Raw genomic sequence first — 15,776 nt, forward strand, 5'->3', positions numbered from 1 at the left:
ACAAATCAGTCTGTACTTTCACTAGGTCAACAACAAGCAGGAAGATCAGTGCCTGAAACACCTTTATGCTTAATACTGCTAAGTGGTCTAAGGACATTGACTCTGTCAACTTCATGATAAACGTTTTTTCATTCCTGGTCAGCAGAGAGAAACAGAAGAAACACAGGGTCAACAGATCCTGTTGCTCCCATTTGACATCAGGGAACGTGGAGAGGGATGGTGCCAAAACTAAGTCTTTCTCCAGGACTGTTTTGGTACATCAAAAAAGGGGTGATGCCACAGTGTCCACTCCATCAGTGCCAGTTTCTTTGGTACTGATTACTGTGGAGACTCCTCCAGCGCTGTTTTCGGACCATATGTCTTTTTGGCATTGTGGGGCCAGCCATGCTTTGTTGGTAAGGCTGGATCTGTCATCTTCCCCAGTGGTCAGCCCCAGTAAAGCTCCTTTCGCTATCACTCTTGTCAAAACTTTGGTATGAGAGCCACCTATAGAGAGGTAAAGCCTTGGTGTCCAGGAACCACAATATTGGTCTTGCTGCTATGAGACCATGGAGCTTGAGGCCCATGCAGAGGTTCCTTGGTACCCTGACTCAATCGGGCCTTCTTATCTTACTAGTTCTGCTGTGTCAGACAGCAGAAAAGGTCCTTACCCTGGACCTCATCCTCTCTCCCAATCCACACCCTTGTTTAAGCACATCAGATCTATTATGAGATATAGACTTCATTTTCCCGGGGTGACAAGTAGTAACAGGAGTAGAATCACTTTCTTCTATACTGCTGAGGGACCTTTCTTACAGCTTGTTTTGCAAGATGGCTGTCCCTGAGTATTTCTCATAGGAATCCCCAAAGAGGAGTATGGATGGGGAAGGGAGGGGTACATATTTACAAGACAGACTGGTTGCAGATTCTCAATCAACCCATCAGTCTTGTTGCCTAGAGCCCCATGAAGCAGACAAGATTCCCAACAAGATATGGGTGGGCCATGGGTTAGAATATTTGGACCATGCCATCAGAAGATGACATTGGCCTTTCTCACCCCTATTTTCATGTCACTATCAGTTTCACTGGAAATATCTCCTTTTCTATGTCAGAGCATTATAAACACTGTCTTACCCTTGTTTTTCTGTAGTGCTGATGTTTTTCACAAAATGCCAGTGTATTACTTGTACATTTGTGTCTACTTGTATGTAGATGAGTGGCTGACGAGAGCTCAGTCATTTCAAGGAGTGTCCTCTGCTGTGAAGAATGTATAAATGCTGTTCTCGGTGCTTAGGTACTCTAGGGATGGATGTGATAGAAAAATCTGAATAGAGTAGAATAGAATTTTAGGCCTTGGGGCTTCATATAATCATTTTTTCTTGGCAGAAAACATTGGAATTATCCTGAGCAGTTTCCTGCCCAGAAGACAATATGCTCTGAGAGCCGAGCCTCAGAGGAGTTGTGTAATTCTTCCTGTGGCTGTTAAATCTCATGGCTTTATACTTCTGTGGCACCATTTACTGGGTTATGTCCTAGCCTGTGCAGGGCTGATTATGAATATCGTTCCCATCTTGGCATCATGGACAACTTAGCCATTCAGGACTGAGCTGTGGTATGAAAGGAGAAACTTGCCAATCAGAGAATTCCCTCCTCACTTTTCTCCTGAAGGTAGAGGGGGAGAGGGTGTGCTCACCTAAACTACCCTCACACTGTCCAAGGCGTGTGCATTCTGCAGAGACAAGGTGCCACATTGATGTGCTTCTGGTCTTTCCTCCCGCTGATCAGTTCCAAAGTTGCCCAAGTTTTGACGAATGTCGTCATGGCGACAGATTACAGCAATCTCTTAGGAGGAGCCTGCTTGAGATAGCCATGCCAAGAAGCTGTCTTGTCCTGAGAGTGGAGCATTTGCCATCAAATCATCCCAGTTCATGTACCAGGGCAAGATAATGTCCTAGCAAACTCCTAAAGCCCAAATTATGATTAGCAGCCTTAATGACTACTCAGCAACTCAATTCAGCTAAGGGCTTGCTTATAGAACGCTGGTAGCAACAGCAAAGTGCCCATCTGATGTAGACAGGACCAGCAGTGTTTCACCACTGTTGTCTAACCATGGGAGATTTCCCAAATAAATCTAATGTAGACAAAGCCTTTCATGCAGATGAGGATAAGACCATGGTTCTGTCCATATCAACAAATTGTCCAAAGGGAATCATTTTATAGGTTTGTGGACTTGACTGTTGCCATCTGGCATGCATTCAGCCACCTGTGGAACTAGTCTCTGTGGCACTCCTCTTTCTAGTTCTAAACCAGACTCCAGAGTGTGTCTTCGTAATATCTATATCATGAAAGCTTGCAGCTCTATACTCACCATCTCACATTGTTTTCTGAATTTGGCCCCTAGGTCTGAAGCCCAGTTCAGCAGTGGGGATTCTTCAAATCACTTTTCAACTAATACACCAAAGATCCATTTCCAGGGGGGTCACTACTGCTTTTTAATCTTCAAAAGTTGGGATCCATGTGAGACATTTTTGAAGGAGAAAAAATGTTACTTCCATGGTAAATGTGGTCCTCTGAGATGATTGCCCATATGGATTCACACTTCCGGTCCATCTTTCCCACTTTTTGAGAGTCTCAGGCTAATGATTAGCTAAAAATGAAGAAGTTAGTGGGAAGAACTGAAGGGAGTCTGGGCCACTTATATATTAAAATTTATTATTTGTATTTGGGGAGTGTCCCATGGACCCCAGTCAGGATCGGTGCCCCATTGTGCTGTGTGCAGTAAAAACACATAGGAGAACATGGTCCCTGTTCTGAAGAAGCTACAATCTAATTCGTAAGCCGTGTACTTGCTTTACCTTTGGCGCCCAGAGTAAGGGAGCCAAGTGCCTCCAACAGAAATTGTTTACTAGAAGCTTGTGAGTTTATTTCCATACATGTGCATTTCTAAGGGTATGTCTACACTACGAGGGTATTTCGATTTCACTTAAATTGAATATGTGGAATCGATATTGCTAAGTCGAACTTGTGTGTCCACACTAAGGACAGTAATTCGACTTTGTGAGTCCACACTAACGGGGAAAGCGTCGACATTGGAAGCGGTGCACTGTGGGCAGCTATCCCACAGTTCCCGCAGTCCCCGCAGCCCATTGGAATTCTGGGTCGAGCCGCCAATGCCTTCTGGGTAAAAAAAAAGGGTCGAGGGTGCTTTTGGGTAATTGTCGTCATCCGTCTGTCAATACCGCCCTCCCTCCCTCCCTGAAAGCGCCGGCGGGAAATCAGTTCGCGCGCTTTTCGGGTCAGTGACAGCGCGGACGCCACAGCACTGCGAGCATGGATCCCGCTGTGACCATCGCTGCAGTTGTGGCACTTGTGAACGCCTCGCAGGTTATCATCCACCTTTCCCAGAGGCAGATGCAGATGAACCAGGCGAGGAGGCTACGGCACCGCGGTGAGGGCCTGAACTCTGAGAGGGGCACAGACCTCTCACAAAGCACGGGACCCAGCTCCGAGGACATCACGGTGACAATGGGTCATCTGGATGTTGTGGAACGGCGATTCTGGGCACGGGAAACAAGCACTGACTGGTGGGACCGCATAGTGCTGCAGGTCTGGGACGAATCCCAGTGGCTGCGAAACTTTTGCATGCGGAAGGGGACTTTCCTGGAACTTTGCGAGTTGCTGTCACCTGCCCTGAAGCGCAATGACACCCGGATGCGAGCAGCCCTGACTGTCCAGAAGCGAGTGGCCATAGCCCTCTGGAAGCTTGCAACGCCGGACAGCTACCGGTCTGTCGCGAACCAGTTTGGCATGGGCAAATCTACCGTGGGGGTTGTTGTGATGCAAGTAGCCAAGGCAATCGTCAAGGTACTGCTCTCAAAGGTAGTGACCCTGGGAAACGTGGAGGTCATCATAGATGGCTTCGCCGCGATGGGATTCCCAAACTGCGGTGGGGCTATAGATGGAACTCACATCCCTATCCTGGGACCGGACCACCAGGCCAGCCAGTACATCAACCGAAAGGGCTACTTTTCAATGGTGCTGCAAGCACTGGTGGACCACAGGGGACGTTTTACCAACATCAACGTCGGATGGCCGGGCAAGGTTCATGACGCTCGCGTCTTCAGGAACTCTGGTCTGTTTAGACGGCTGCAGGAAGGTATTTACTTCCCGGACCACAAAATAACTCTTGGGGATGTGGAGATGCCTACAGTCATCCTTGGGGACCCAGCCTACCCGCTAATGCCCTGGCTCATGAAGCCTTACACTGGCGCCCTGGACTCTGAAAAAGAACTCTTCAACTACCGGCTGAGCAAGTGCAGAATGGTGGTGGAGTGTGCTTTTGGACGTCTCAAGGGGAGATGGAGAAGCTTACTCACTCGCTGTGATCTCAGCGAAACCAATATCCCCATTGTGATAGCTGCTTGCTGTGTGCTCCACAATCTGTGTGAGAGCAAGGGGGAGACCTTTATGGCGGGGTGGGAGGTTGAGGCAAATAGCCTGGCATCTGATTACACCCAGCCAGACAGCCGGGCGATTAGAAGAGCACAGCGGGACGCGCTGTGAATCCGGGAGGCTTTGAAAGCCTGGTTCCACACTGAGCAGGGTGACCAGTGACTTTACAGTTTGTGTACAGAGAAGCTGAACCTGCCCCCGTTTCTTTACCCAGTTAAGGATGACTATCCTCTCCAGTTACAGACCCCCTCCACCCCCTTCCAAAAAAATAAATTCAGTTTTATTTTGTTAATGAACACCGTTGTCTTTATTACTGTTTTCGCGGGAATGTTTTAAACCTGGGACGCAGACTGTGGTGGGGAGCGGGTGTAGTGTACTGATGCAAATGATCCTTCTAAACTCCAGGAATGACAGGAATCGCAGTGGCGGATTGGTTGTTTCCACGGAGCCTGCCAGCCCTCCTGAGCGGGACTGCGTGTATGTGGGGGCTATGTGACTTTATGGCAGGGGGAGGAGGGTTACAGATCCCCTGCTGCGTGGCTCTGTGATCCAGGACAAGGACCGCTGCATAACATCTGTAACTGCCCTCCCCTGCCACAAAGTCACAGAGCAACACCCCCCCCCCCCCCCACCCCACGCACAGAACATGAAAACCACCTCCCAGACTGACCAGGGTAACTAGTCAGTGCACTGTGTATGTGCCCTGCTGCTGGACCTGCCCCCGCCTCTGTAGCCTGCTAAAGGTGAATGTCCTGTCCAATTACCAAGCCCCTTCCCCCCCTGCAGACAGACTCTCCCTCAAAACAGCATGACTGAAACAGTACTGAACAAAAACGTATTTTTTATTAACAACCACACATGAAACTGGGGGGTGAAACTTGGACGGGGGCTTGCTTGAGGCGGCCAGGAAAGGACTTTTCAAATCTTGGGGAATGACAGCCTTCTGGTGCTTGAGCAGTCTGCAGGGGTGGAGTGAGAGTTTTCACGGACTCTCCCGCCCCTCCTTCTTTGGACTTTGGGCGAGGGGGGTATGGGACTTGGTGGCGGGGGAGTGCGGTTCCTGATAGACTGCGGCGGGGCTCTGTCCTCCTGCCTCCGTTCCTGCAGAACATCAACAAGGCGCCGGAGCGTGTCCGTTTGCTCCCTCAGAAGTCCAAGCAGCGTTTGAGTCGCCTGCTGGTCTTCCTGCTGCCACCTCTCCTCACGGTCCATGTGTATCCGGTGCATTTGGGACAAATTCTCCCTCCACTGGTTATGCTGTGCTGCCTGGGCTCGGGAGCAGCCCATAAGTTCAGAGAACGTGTCCTCTCGCGTCTTCTTCTTCCTCCGCCTAATGTGCGCTAGCCTCTGGGAGTGTGATTCCAGGCTGGGTTGGGAGACAGTTGCAGATGTGGCTGTGGGAATGAGGAAAAGGCAGTGAATTCCTCCGAAAGATAAATGTAGTTGTGAATCAAGAACCTTGATTCACAAGAACATAGTCTTTCTCCGTGAACAAGACCATGAACCACACCTATCACATGCGCACTGAGGACAAGGTCGAATTTTCGAACCTCGCCTTCAGTGCCTGGGCTTTTGCACTGCCGATCTGGGAACCAGGGCAGGACACGGTACTCTCTCTAGCAGGCAAAGATGGTAAGCCGTAGACTTGTTGCAGATTAAAACTTTAGGAGTACCACTGGCCACCTTTCACATTGAAAGCAATGCCAGTCTGTGCTGCCATCAGTCGGCCAAGCAAGAACTGTGGCCCTGTCCCACCCCCTCGCGGATGTGCCAGGGAAAGATCCCTGGATGCTGACCCTCTCCTGCCCCCACCGCGTGGCTGTAAACCAGCGGTCACAGTTCTGTAAAGCAGTCCCAACACTACCAGTCCCCTACCTAATTCAAAGCAGGTTGTCATGACCGACATCACCCTCATGAGGATCCCGGACAACGAGATCCGGAGGATGCTTCGAGAAAGCATGCAGAGACCGGGGCCCTATGCCGCCATGATCTGCAAGGCGCTGATTCCCGAGTACCTGCTTGTCTCCTGGCGCGGGAACGTCTCTTACTTTGGAGGACCAAGTAAAGCCGCTCTCCCAAGGAACCTGATGAACAGGCTATCCCTTTACCTCCAGGAGAGCTTTGTTGAGATGTCTGTGGAGGACTACTGCTCTATCCCCGGACATATAGACCGGATTTTCATATAGCTGCAGTAGCAGTGACAAAAGAGTGGAGCAGCTTGGGCAGCACAATCATGCAGAACCGGACACTGTTTGATTTTTTTACAAATACTTGTTACTGATTATTTAAGCGCCCAAGGGGAAGAAATCATGATTCAAAGATTGTTATTAGTATTAATATTCTAGTTTTGTACAAAATAAAGGTTTATATGTTTAAAGCACTTACCGCTTGATCCTTCCCCTGAATCTGTGTCCAGGTTACATGCTGGGGAGGGTTGGTAGGGGATCTCTGTAAGGGTGATGAAGAGCTCCTGGCTGTCGGGGAAATCAGCTTGGTAAGCGCTGCCGACTGCCTCGTCCTCCTCATCTTCCCCGTCCGCTAACATGTCCGAGGAACCGGCCCTGGACAATATCCCATCCTCAGAGTCCACGGTCAGTGGTGGGGTAGTGGCGGCGGCCGCACCTAGGATGGAATGCAGTGCCTCGTAGAAACGGGATGTGTGGGGCTGGGATCCGGAGCGTCCGTTTGCCTGTTTGGTCTTCTGGTAGCCTTGTCTCAGCTCCTTGATTTTCACGCGGCACTGCGTTGCATCCCGGCTGTATCCTCTCTCTGCCATGGCTTTCGAGATCTTCTCATAGATCTTTGCGTTCCGTCTTTTGGAGCGCAGCTCGGAAAGCACAGATTCATCGCCCCACACAGCGATGAGATCCAAGACTTCCCGATCAGTCCATGCTGGGGCCCTCTTTCTATTCTGGGATTGCACGGCCATCTCGGCTGGAGAGCTCTGCATCGTTGCCACTGCTGCTGAGCTCGCCACGCTGTCCAAACAGGAAATGAGATTCAAACTGCCCAGACAGGAAAAGGAATTCAAATTTTCCCGGGCCTTTTCCTGTGTGGCTGGTCAGAGCATCCGAGCTCGGACTGCTGTCCAGAGCGTCAACAGAGTGGTGCACTGTGGGATAGCTCCCGGAGCTATTACCGTCGATTTCCATCCACACCAAGCCTAATTCGATATGGCCATGTTGAATTTAGCGCTACTCCCCTCGTTGGGGAGGAGTACAGAAGTCGAATTTAAGAGCCCTCTATGTCGAACTAAATAGCCTCGTGGTGTGGACGGGTGCAGGGTTAATTCGATTTAATGGTGCTAAATTCGACATAAACGCCTAGTGTAGACCAGGCCTAAGAGTGTGAATCCATATGGGAGCAAGTATCTCACAGAACTACAGTCTCTATTGTAAGTAACCATTTTTACTTCCAGGCATATTTGTGTTTAACATTTTCTCTACTTCTACATTAATTTATGGTGCTTCTTGAAACATAATTGTTCACCTGTGCTTCCTCCTCCAACAATGTAAATTAAGGCCTTAGTCCTTCAAATGTAACGGACAGGGGGATGGTCAGGCAATCTTGTCTATAACTATATGCTCCCCCTTCTTCTTTCACCTCAGCTTTATTCTTTGCTGAAGCACTGGTCAGAGTTCTGTCTTCTCAGAAAGCATTACACAGAGTTAAACCTCAGAGCTATTGTATTTAAAATTTTGATAAATTGATGTTAATAATTCTCAGTCAATTTTCAAAGAAAGAGTACTATATGCTTTATTAGTAAAGCTAACATTTAATGCACACAAAACACTGTGTATATAGTTAAGGTTAAAATTCTGTCACAGGTGTTTTTAGTAAAAGTCAGGGACAGGTCGAGGACCAGACATAAAAATTCACAGAAGCCCACAACCTGTCGCTAACTTTTACTAAAAATACCCTGGGGGGGAACTGACAGCCGGTCTAGCCCTGCCACTGCAGAAGTAGTCATGGAGGTCCTGGAAAGTCACAGAATCCATGCCCTCCATGACAGAATCGTACCCTTATATATCATATAAAACCATGTAAATAGTATTTGGAATAATATGAGTATCTTTTAAACAAACCTATCAGACAATAAATTTATTGGTGTTCGTTATATAGACTTTCCCCCTTTTTTGTTTCTGTTACAAATATCCAAACATAAGGTTTCCACATAACATTTTCCATGCTTTAGCAAACAAACATCAAAATACATTCCCCTCTGATCTTCTCTCAGAGATGATTTCTCAGTCTTTATAGCAGGGGTCGGCAACCTTTCAGAAGTGGTATGCCAAGTCTTCATTTATTCACTGTAATTTAAGGTTTTGTGTGCCAGTAATACATTTTACATTTACAGGGGCCGGCAGATGGAACCCCAGGCTGGCAGCAGGCTGAGCGGGGCCCCTGGCCAGGACCCCAGGCCGGCAGCAGAGTGCCACTGAAAATCAGCTCGCGTGCCGCCTTTGGCACACATGCCATAGGTTGCTGACCCCTGCTTTATAGTGTATGTTGGTGTGTGTCCCCTGGACTTTTCAGATCTTAAGAAATGGCACATCTCAGCCCTTCAGAACCCTGTCAGCAAACAAACAGTCTGGGGATCTCCACAGCTAGCAGCATTCCAACCCTTGGGTTAATAGCTGACAGGTCCTCTCAGTGTATGCTACACTGCAGCGTAAGCCCACATTTATTGAGACTTGAGCCAGTGGACCCTGGGTTTGCAGGCCCAGGGCCTGAGCGTCCACACTCCATATTGACCAGAGGTTAAGAATTTCTGGACCCAGACCCCAAACACATGGCTAAGGAGTCCACGCTACAAGTCAAATCTCCATTTCCTGCCATATCCCAGTCTTTCTAGCACCCTCCACAGCTGGGGATACTTTAGCCCCTGCTTCTTGGACAGTGTGGGGAAACTTGATGGTCTGCCCTGAATGTTACAGGAAGTTGTGGCAGCCTGCAACACATCCTGCCGAGCTATGTTTTAGGTCTGAATGCTCCTAATAATCAGAGCCAGCAACATGGAAGAGTCACTATTTAAAGAGCTTCTTTTCCTTGCATTTTCACTCCTATTTCGCAAACAGGAAGAGCATCCATTAGACACTGGGAAACATTCCAGTGGAGGTTTCCGAGCTACTGAAGGCACCTGATGGAGGAAGAGGAGGAGGGCAATACAGACATGGATGAATAGAATTGGTTGCTGATGCTCGCAGCTCAGTGTAGCCGCTTATGTACTCTACCTAGATCAGCACTTCTGAAGCAGGGCCACAAGCATAGACTGGTGGAATCACATTCTCCTGCAGACATTGGTTGACCAGCAGAACTTTTGCATGAAGAAAGTCACATTTCTGGAGCCTTGTGAGCAGCTTTCCCTAACCCTCCAGTGTCATGACATGTGCATGAGGGAAGCCATACCTATCCACAAACAGGTTGCTATAACTGTCTAGAAGCTGGCTACCGCAGACTGCTACAGGTTTATTGCTAACCAGTTTGGCATTCGATAGTCAACAGTGAGTAAAGTCGTCATGGAGGTTTCAGAGGCCATCAGGTGTGTGATTTACCCAAAGATGGTGGGCGTAAACAATAATATATCTGAAGTAGTCACTGGTTTTGAGAGAATTGATTTTCCAAACTGCGTTTGGGCTATTGTTGGGGCTCATGTACCCATATTTGCTCATCCTCAAGGAGCACGAGTACATAAACCGCAAATGATACTACTCCATTATTATGCAGACCCTTGTGGACCACAGAGGCTTATTTATGGATGCCAGTATAAGCTGCACTGGAAAAATATATGAAGCCAGATTTTCTGCTGATCGAGTGTCTACATTCATGGACAGACTGGGATGCTGTTACCATCAAATGACATTGTCATAAATGGAGTGACTGTCTCTATTCTCATTGGGGACACTGCTTATGAAACCATTTTGCCTTTGCTTATGAAACTATATCCTGATTTCATAGGACCTGGCAAAAGAAGCTTTAATTACACTCTCAGCAGGTGCAGAATGGTTGCTGAATATGCTTTTGACAGATTGAAACCGCATTGGAGATGTCTACAAAACCATCTGGATACTAGTGTCATCAATGCTGTCCACATCACTGTAGCTTGCTGTGCTCTTCGCAATCTGTACCCTGAGCCAGAAAGTGCACCTACCACAGCTGGAGCTGACTGCACCCAGTCAATAGAAGTCAGGGATGCCTTGTGTTCCCACATTATGGACTTGCATGGGCCAGTGAAAGAGGCAGAATAGTATGTTTATGAATTTGCTTGTGCAATTTTTACAGAACATGAGGTACTGTCACATCATGCAATGAAATGGTTGGGTGGGGAGAGTGATTGCCAGGCATTGTACTTATGAATGAATGAATCGACATGAACCGCTTGTGAAAACTGAGGGACGTGGAGGGGTCGATAGCCATACAATGTACTTAAGAACGAAAGAATGAATGACATGACTGCTTAGGAAAAATTTTTTGAGGGGGATTGTTAATTACATGCATTGTACTTGTGGATGAAAGGACTGCTTATGAACTGCAGGATGAAGAGTTGATTGCCATGCATTGTGCTTATGAATTAATAATGCGCCCACTTATGAAATGGGGGTGGGGTGAGAGTGGTAAGAACTGTGAATGTACAGTATGAGATATATTTAGGTAACTATTGAGAAATGGTGTTTGCATACATCTTTCCAGTTGTTCCATAGCATGTCTTTACGTTTATTATTTGAAACACACATTATATGATGTGATGCAGTGATAGCAATAAAACTTCTTAATAAAATAAAAAACTTTACTTTTGTGAAGGCTCCTATTTGAGGAGCCTCTGAACCCTCTCAGACCTCTGTGTACTGTTATGCTTACTGTGAAGGACTGCAGATCCCATAATGCAGTGGTAGATGCTCTCTGGCATTGGACTGAGCTTCCTGGGTCAGAGGGTGCAGGGGAGTGGCAGTGTCCATATTGTGGGCAGGGAACTGGAACAGAGAGCTACTGCTCCCTTTGGAGCCTGGGCTGAGGAGAAGCTGCGACAGAACACAAGAACGACCATATTGGGTCACACCAAAGATCCATCTAGCCCAGTATCCTGTCTTCTGACAGTGGCCAATGCCAGGTGCCCCAGAGGGAATGAACAGAACAGGTAATCACCAAATCATCCATCCTCTGTCGCCCATTCTCAGCTTCTGGCAAACAGTGCTAGGGACACCATCCCTGCCCATCCTGGCTAATAGCCTTTGATAGACCTAGCCTCCATGAATTTATCTAGTTCTTTTTTGAACCCTGTTATAGTCTTGGCCTTCACAACATCCTCTAGCAAAGAGTTCCACAGGTTGACTGTGCATTGTGTAAAGAAATACTTCCTTTTCTTTGATTTAAACCTGTTGCCTATTTATTTCATTTGTTGACCCCTAGCTCTTTTGTTATGAGAAGAGTAAATAACACTGCCTTATTTACTTTCTCCACACCAGTCATGATTTTATAGACTACTATCATATTCCCCCTTAGTCGTCTATTTTCCAAGCTGAAAAGTCCCAGTCTTTTTAATCTTTCCTTATATAGAAGCTGTTCCATGCCCCTAATCATTTTTGTTGCCCTTTTCTGAACCTCTTCCAATTCCAACAGATCTTTTCTGAGATGGGGCAACCACATCTGCATGCAGTATTCAAGATGTCCGCATATCATGGACTTATATAGAGGCAATATGATATTTTCTGTCTTATTATCTATCCCTTTCTTAATAATAACAGGAGTACTTGTGGCACCTTAGAGACTAACAAATTTATTAGAGCATAAGCTTTCGTGGGCTACAACCCACAATTTGTTAGTCTCTAAGGTGCCACAAGTACTCCTGTTATTTTTGAGGATACAGACTAACACGGCTGCTACTCTGAACCCTTTCTTAATGATTCCCAACATTCTGTTAGCTTTTCTGACTGCCGCTGTACATTGAGTGGTGTTTTCAGAGAACTATCCATAATGACTCCAAGATCTCTTTCTTGAGTGCTAACAGCTAATTTAGATCCCATCATTTTCTATGTATAGTTGGGATTATATTTTTCCAGTGTGTATTACTTTGCATTTATCAACATTGAATTTCATGTGCCATTTTGTTGCCCAGTCCTTCAGTTTTGTCAGACCCCTTTGTAACTCTTCACAGTCTGCTTTGGACTTAACTATCTTGCGTAGTTTTGTATCATCTGCAAATTTTGCCACCTCACTGTTTACCCCTTTTTCAGATAATTTATGAATATGTTGAATAGTTCTGGTCCGAGTACAGACCCCTGGGGGGACACCACTATTTACCTCTCTCCATTCTGAAAACTAACCATTTATTCCTACCCTTTATTTCCTATCTTTTAACCAGTTACTGATCCATGAGAGAACCTTCCCTCTTATCCCATGACAGCTTACTTTGCTTAAGAGCCTTTGGTGGTGAGGGACCTTGTCAGAGAGTTTCTGAAAATCTAAGTACACTATATCCATTGGATCCCGCTTGTCCTCATGCTTGTTGACGCCCTCAAAGAATTCTAGTAGATTGGTGAGGCATGATTTCCTGTTACAAAAACCACGTTGACTCTTCCCCAACAAATCAAGCAGGGACTCCAAGCAGGGTCCCAAAATGTGCTGCAGCTTCTCCAGTGGCAAAGCTTCCTTGGGGACCAGTTTGAGAAAAAGTCACTTCATCAGCCTGATCTGGGACTTGCTGGCTCCCCTCCAGTGCTGTACTGGATTCAGGGATTAGAAGTTTGCCATCTTGGCTCAGCGCTAGTACCGGTTTTACAATGGCGCCAATGGTCCTGTAGGGCCGGGTCCACACTCAGAAGGGGCCCTGGTGCCCAGACCGTGGCCTCGCTCCCTGCTCTGCCACACTCTGCCCTGAGGCCCTGCCTCCACTTGGCCTCTCCCGCCCCCCTCCCCCCGAGGCCCTGCTCACTCCTCTCTGCCCTCTCCCCCCATTCAAGTGGCAGGTGGGGTCTTGGGGGGAAGAGGTCGAGTTGGGGTGGGGTCTCGAGGAACAAAATGGGGGGGGTCTTGGGGTGGGTGGAGCGGAGGCCCACAAAACATTCATCCAGCCCTGCTTGGCACAGTACCCAGCACCCAGTCAAACTCCTTGTAAAATGGGCAGGATGATATGGAGTTCCTAGAGGAGTGGTTTTCATCCCTGGCTTTCCAGTAGTCTGTCTTGAGCTACTTAATCTGCTCCCTACACTGGTCACTGATCCAGTAAATCCCCAACACTGCAAGCTTCTTTGCTGTTAGCTGGTATGTGTGGTCATTCCTGGAACTCTTGCTAAATTCAAACTGTTTACTCACCTCACACCAGAGATTCACCAGTATCTGCCTGCAGCACACTTACAAAGGACTTCTTCATGTCAGTGGCCATTGCAAATGCAGGAGGAGGTTCACTGTGTTTGCAGCTCTGTGTCCTGAACAAAAGGAAAGGGTTAAATGCTGAGCAGCTGTACTTGAACCAGAGAGTTTCTTCTGTTTCCTGGGGATCGATTGGCCAGTCTTGGGATAGAAAGGACAAAGGACACTGTCCCATGGGATTATGGGTTACAGTTGGCAGATTCTCAGGAGCCGAATCTGGAGGGCTCGGGCCTGAGCTGCATCCACACTGCAAAACAATGGAGTTTGGGCCCAAACCCCCATGGCGTTTGGGCTTTGAACCCTCCACCCTTGTGGTCCTGGGCTTGAATCAGATAGAATTGTGGGTAGTCAGAAGGTGGGCTTGGGCTTGAGCCTGAGTCTGAGCTTGGGTTTATATTGCGGTGTAAAAATACCCTCAGTTGCTGGTTAAACAGAAATCTGTAGCGTGTATCCAAAGTGGCACAGAGATTCCCCTGTATCTCTATAAGGTGCTCCCTCTATAGGGCACTATCTTCTCCCCATAAGTCAGCTTAGTCACAAACCCTCATCTCGCAAAGTGCTGCTCCATTCTCTCTCTTTCTCACAGAGACAGAATCCCAGTTTAAAGCAGTTACTGATAGTTCAGTGTAAGTTCCCCAGGCTCTGTGGAGGAATAAATGCTCCCTGCATCTCCCAAGCTCTCCCTCTAGATCCATAAAATGCAACCAAAGTGGTCCAAACACTATCCTAATAGAGGGCTTCCCTAGTAAGTAAAGCTGAAATAGCACTGCGCTGTATCCCGAGTGGTAGAGGGATTGGGACCCAGCCCTCACAGCAGACACATCCCTTGGTCCTCTTTGTAACTCCGGTATTTATAACCTTGCCCTCGACCCTTGTTCTCTGAATGGGTCTGCTCTCAGAGGGTGACTAGAATGTGACCTGCCAAATGGGTTGCCCAAAATGAAAACTTTATGTACAGCCTCAGAAACAGCTACTGAGCATATCTAGTACCTGCCACACCCTGTTCTGAAAGTTTCTGCTTTCTTCTAAGTGAGTTGCCCTGTTGTTGTCTCTGCAGGTATGCAAACTCACGGAGTATCCAGCTAAGATCCATGCCTCCTCCCCACTGTTTCTCTCCCTCTTCCCTGGAGAAACAAGTCAAATGCTGCACTATAAACCACCTGGGTTACACAAACACTCAGACATGTGCTTAAGTTTAAGCAAGCGAATAGTTTCAAAGTTAAGCCCATGTATGAGTCTTTGCAGGATCGGGGCCCAACTTTACAATTGGGTGAATCACTTGAGAAATCAATTTAATTTTTACACGCCCAAGCAATTATATTAAACCTAATAATTTCAGTATATTTCAATAGAAGAATAAATGTGATCTTCTGCTTTGTTATACATAAATCTGTCCACAAGCTTGATACTGCATTCTCCCAGTAGTCTATTGTTGCAATGCTTTGATTATGCCATCTGTCAAATTGTGATTTTAATTACAAAATCATATACGAAAACCATGTTCCATCACAAAGGAAGCCCAATTTTCAGCTGCAAATGTCTAGTCTCTGTAGCAAAGTATAGCTGCAGATGTACAAAATGTTTTTGCCTAAATATACAGTTCTACTGTTTAAAAATTACGCCCAAGGAATAAAGTTACATGTATTCTACAAAACATTACAAAGCTATTGCCTTAAAGCTTTAAAAAATAAAACCTAAATTCTGTTACTTTATTTATTACAGATGGGGAACTCAAGGGGACTTCACCACTACTCACCCTCGGCCTGTTGTCAAAGTAAAACTCTTTACAGAAAGCACTGGTGTCCTAGCCCTTGAAGATAAAGAATTAGGAAGGGTGAGTGTCATTGCATTTACAAAATTAGAATATTGACAAAGCACATTGTGCAAACAAAGCTATAAGGTGTTCATTATAGCAGACCACCTGCTCCGCTATAGTTAAGACTGATGCTTGCTTTCTGTTTAAAGGTGGGCTATTCTAA

General features: G+C 47.0%; 1 protein-coding gene across 14 annotated transcripts in view; it reads left to right on the plus strand.

The window, feature by feature from the left end:
- The window catches only part of CADPS2 (calcium dependent secretion activator 2), a 581,803-nt gene that overhangs the window by 292,667 nt on the left and 273,360 nt on the right, over positions 1–15,776 (plus strand). For all 14 annotated transcript variants that reach the window (XM_065397473.1, XM_065397474.1, XM_065397479.1 and 11 more), the window contains exon 7: positions 15,520–15,631. In XM_065397473.1, coding sequence (XP_065253545.1) covers positions 15,520–15,631 — 112 coding nt within the window. The remainder of the gene's footprint in view (positions 1–15,519; positions 15,632–15,776) is intronic.

The sequence above is a fragment of the Emys orbicularis genome, chromosome 1 (assembly GCF_028017835.1).
Source record: "Emys orbicularis isolate rEmyOrb1 chromosome 1, rEmyOrb1.hap1, whole genome shotgun sequence".
Taxonomy (NCBI): Eukaryota; Metazoa; Chordata; order Testudines; family Emydidae; genus Emys; species Emys orbicularis.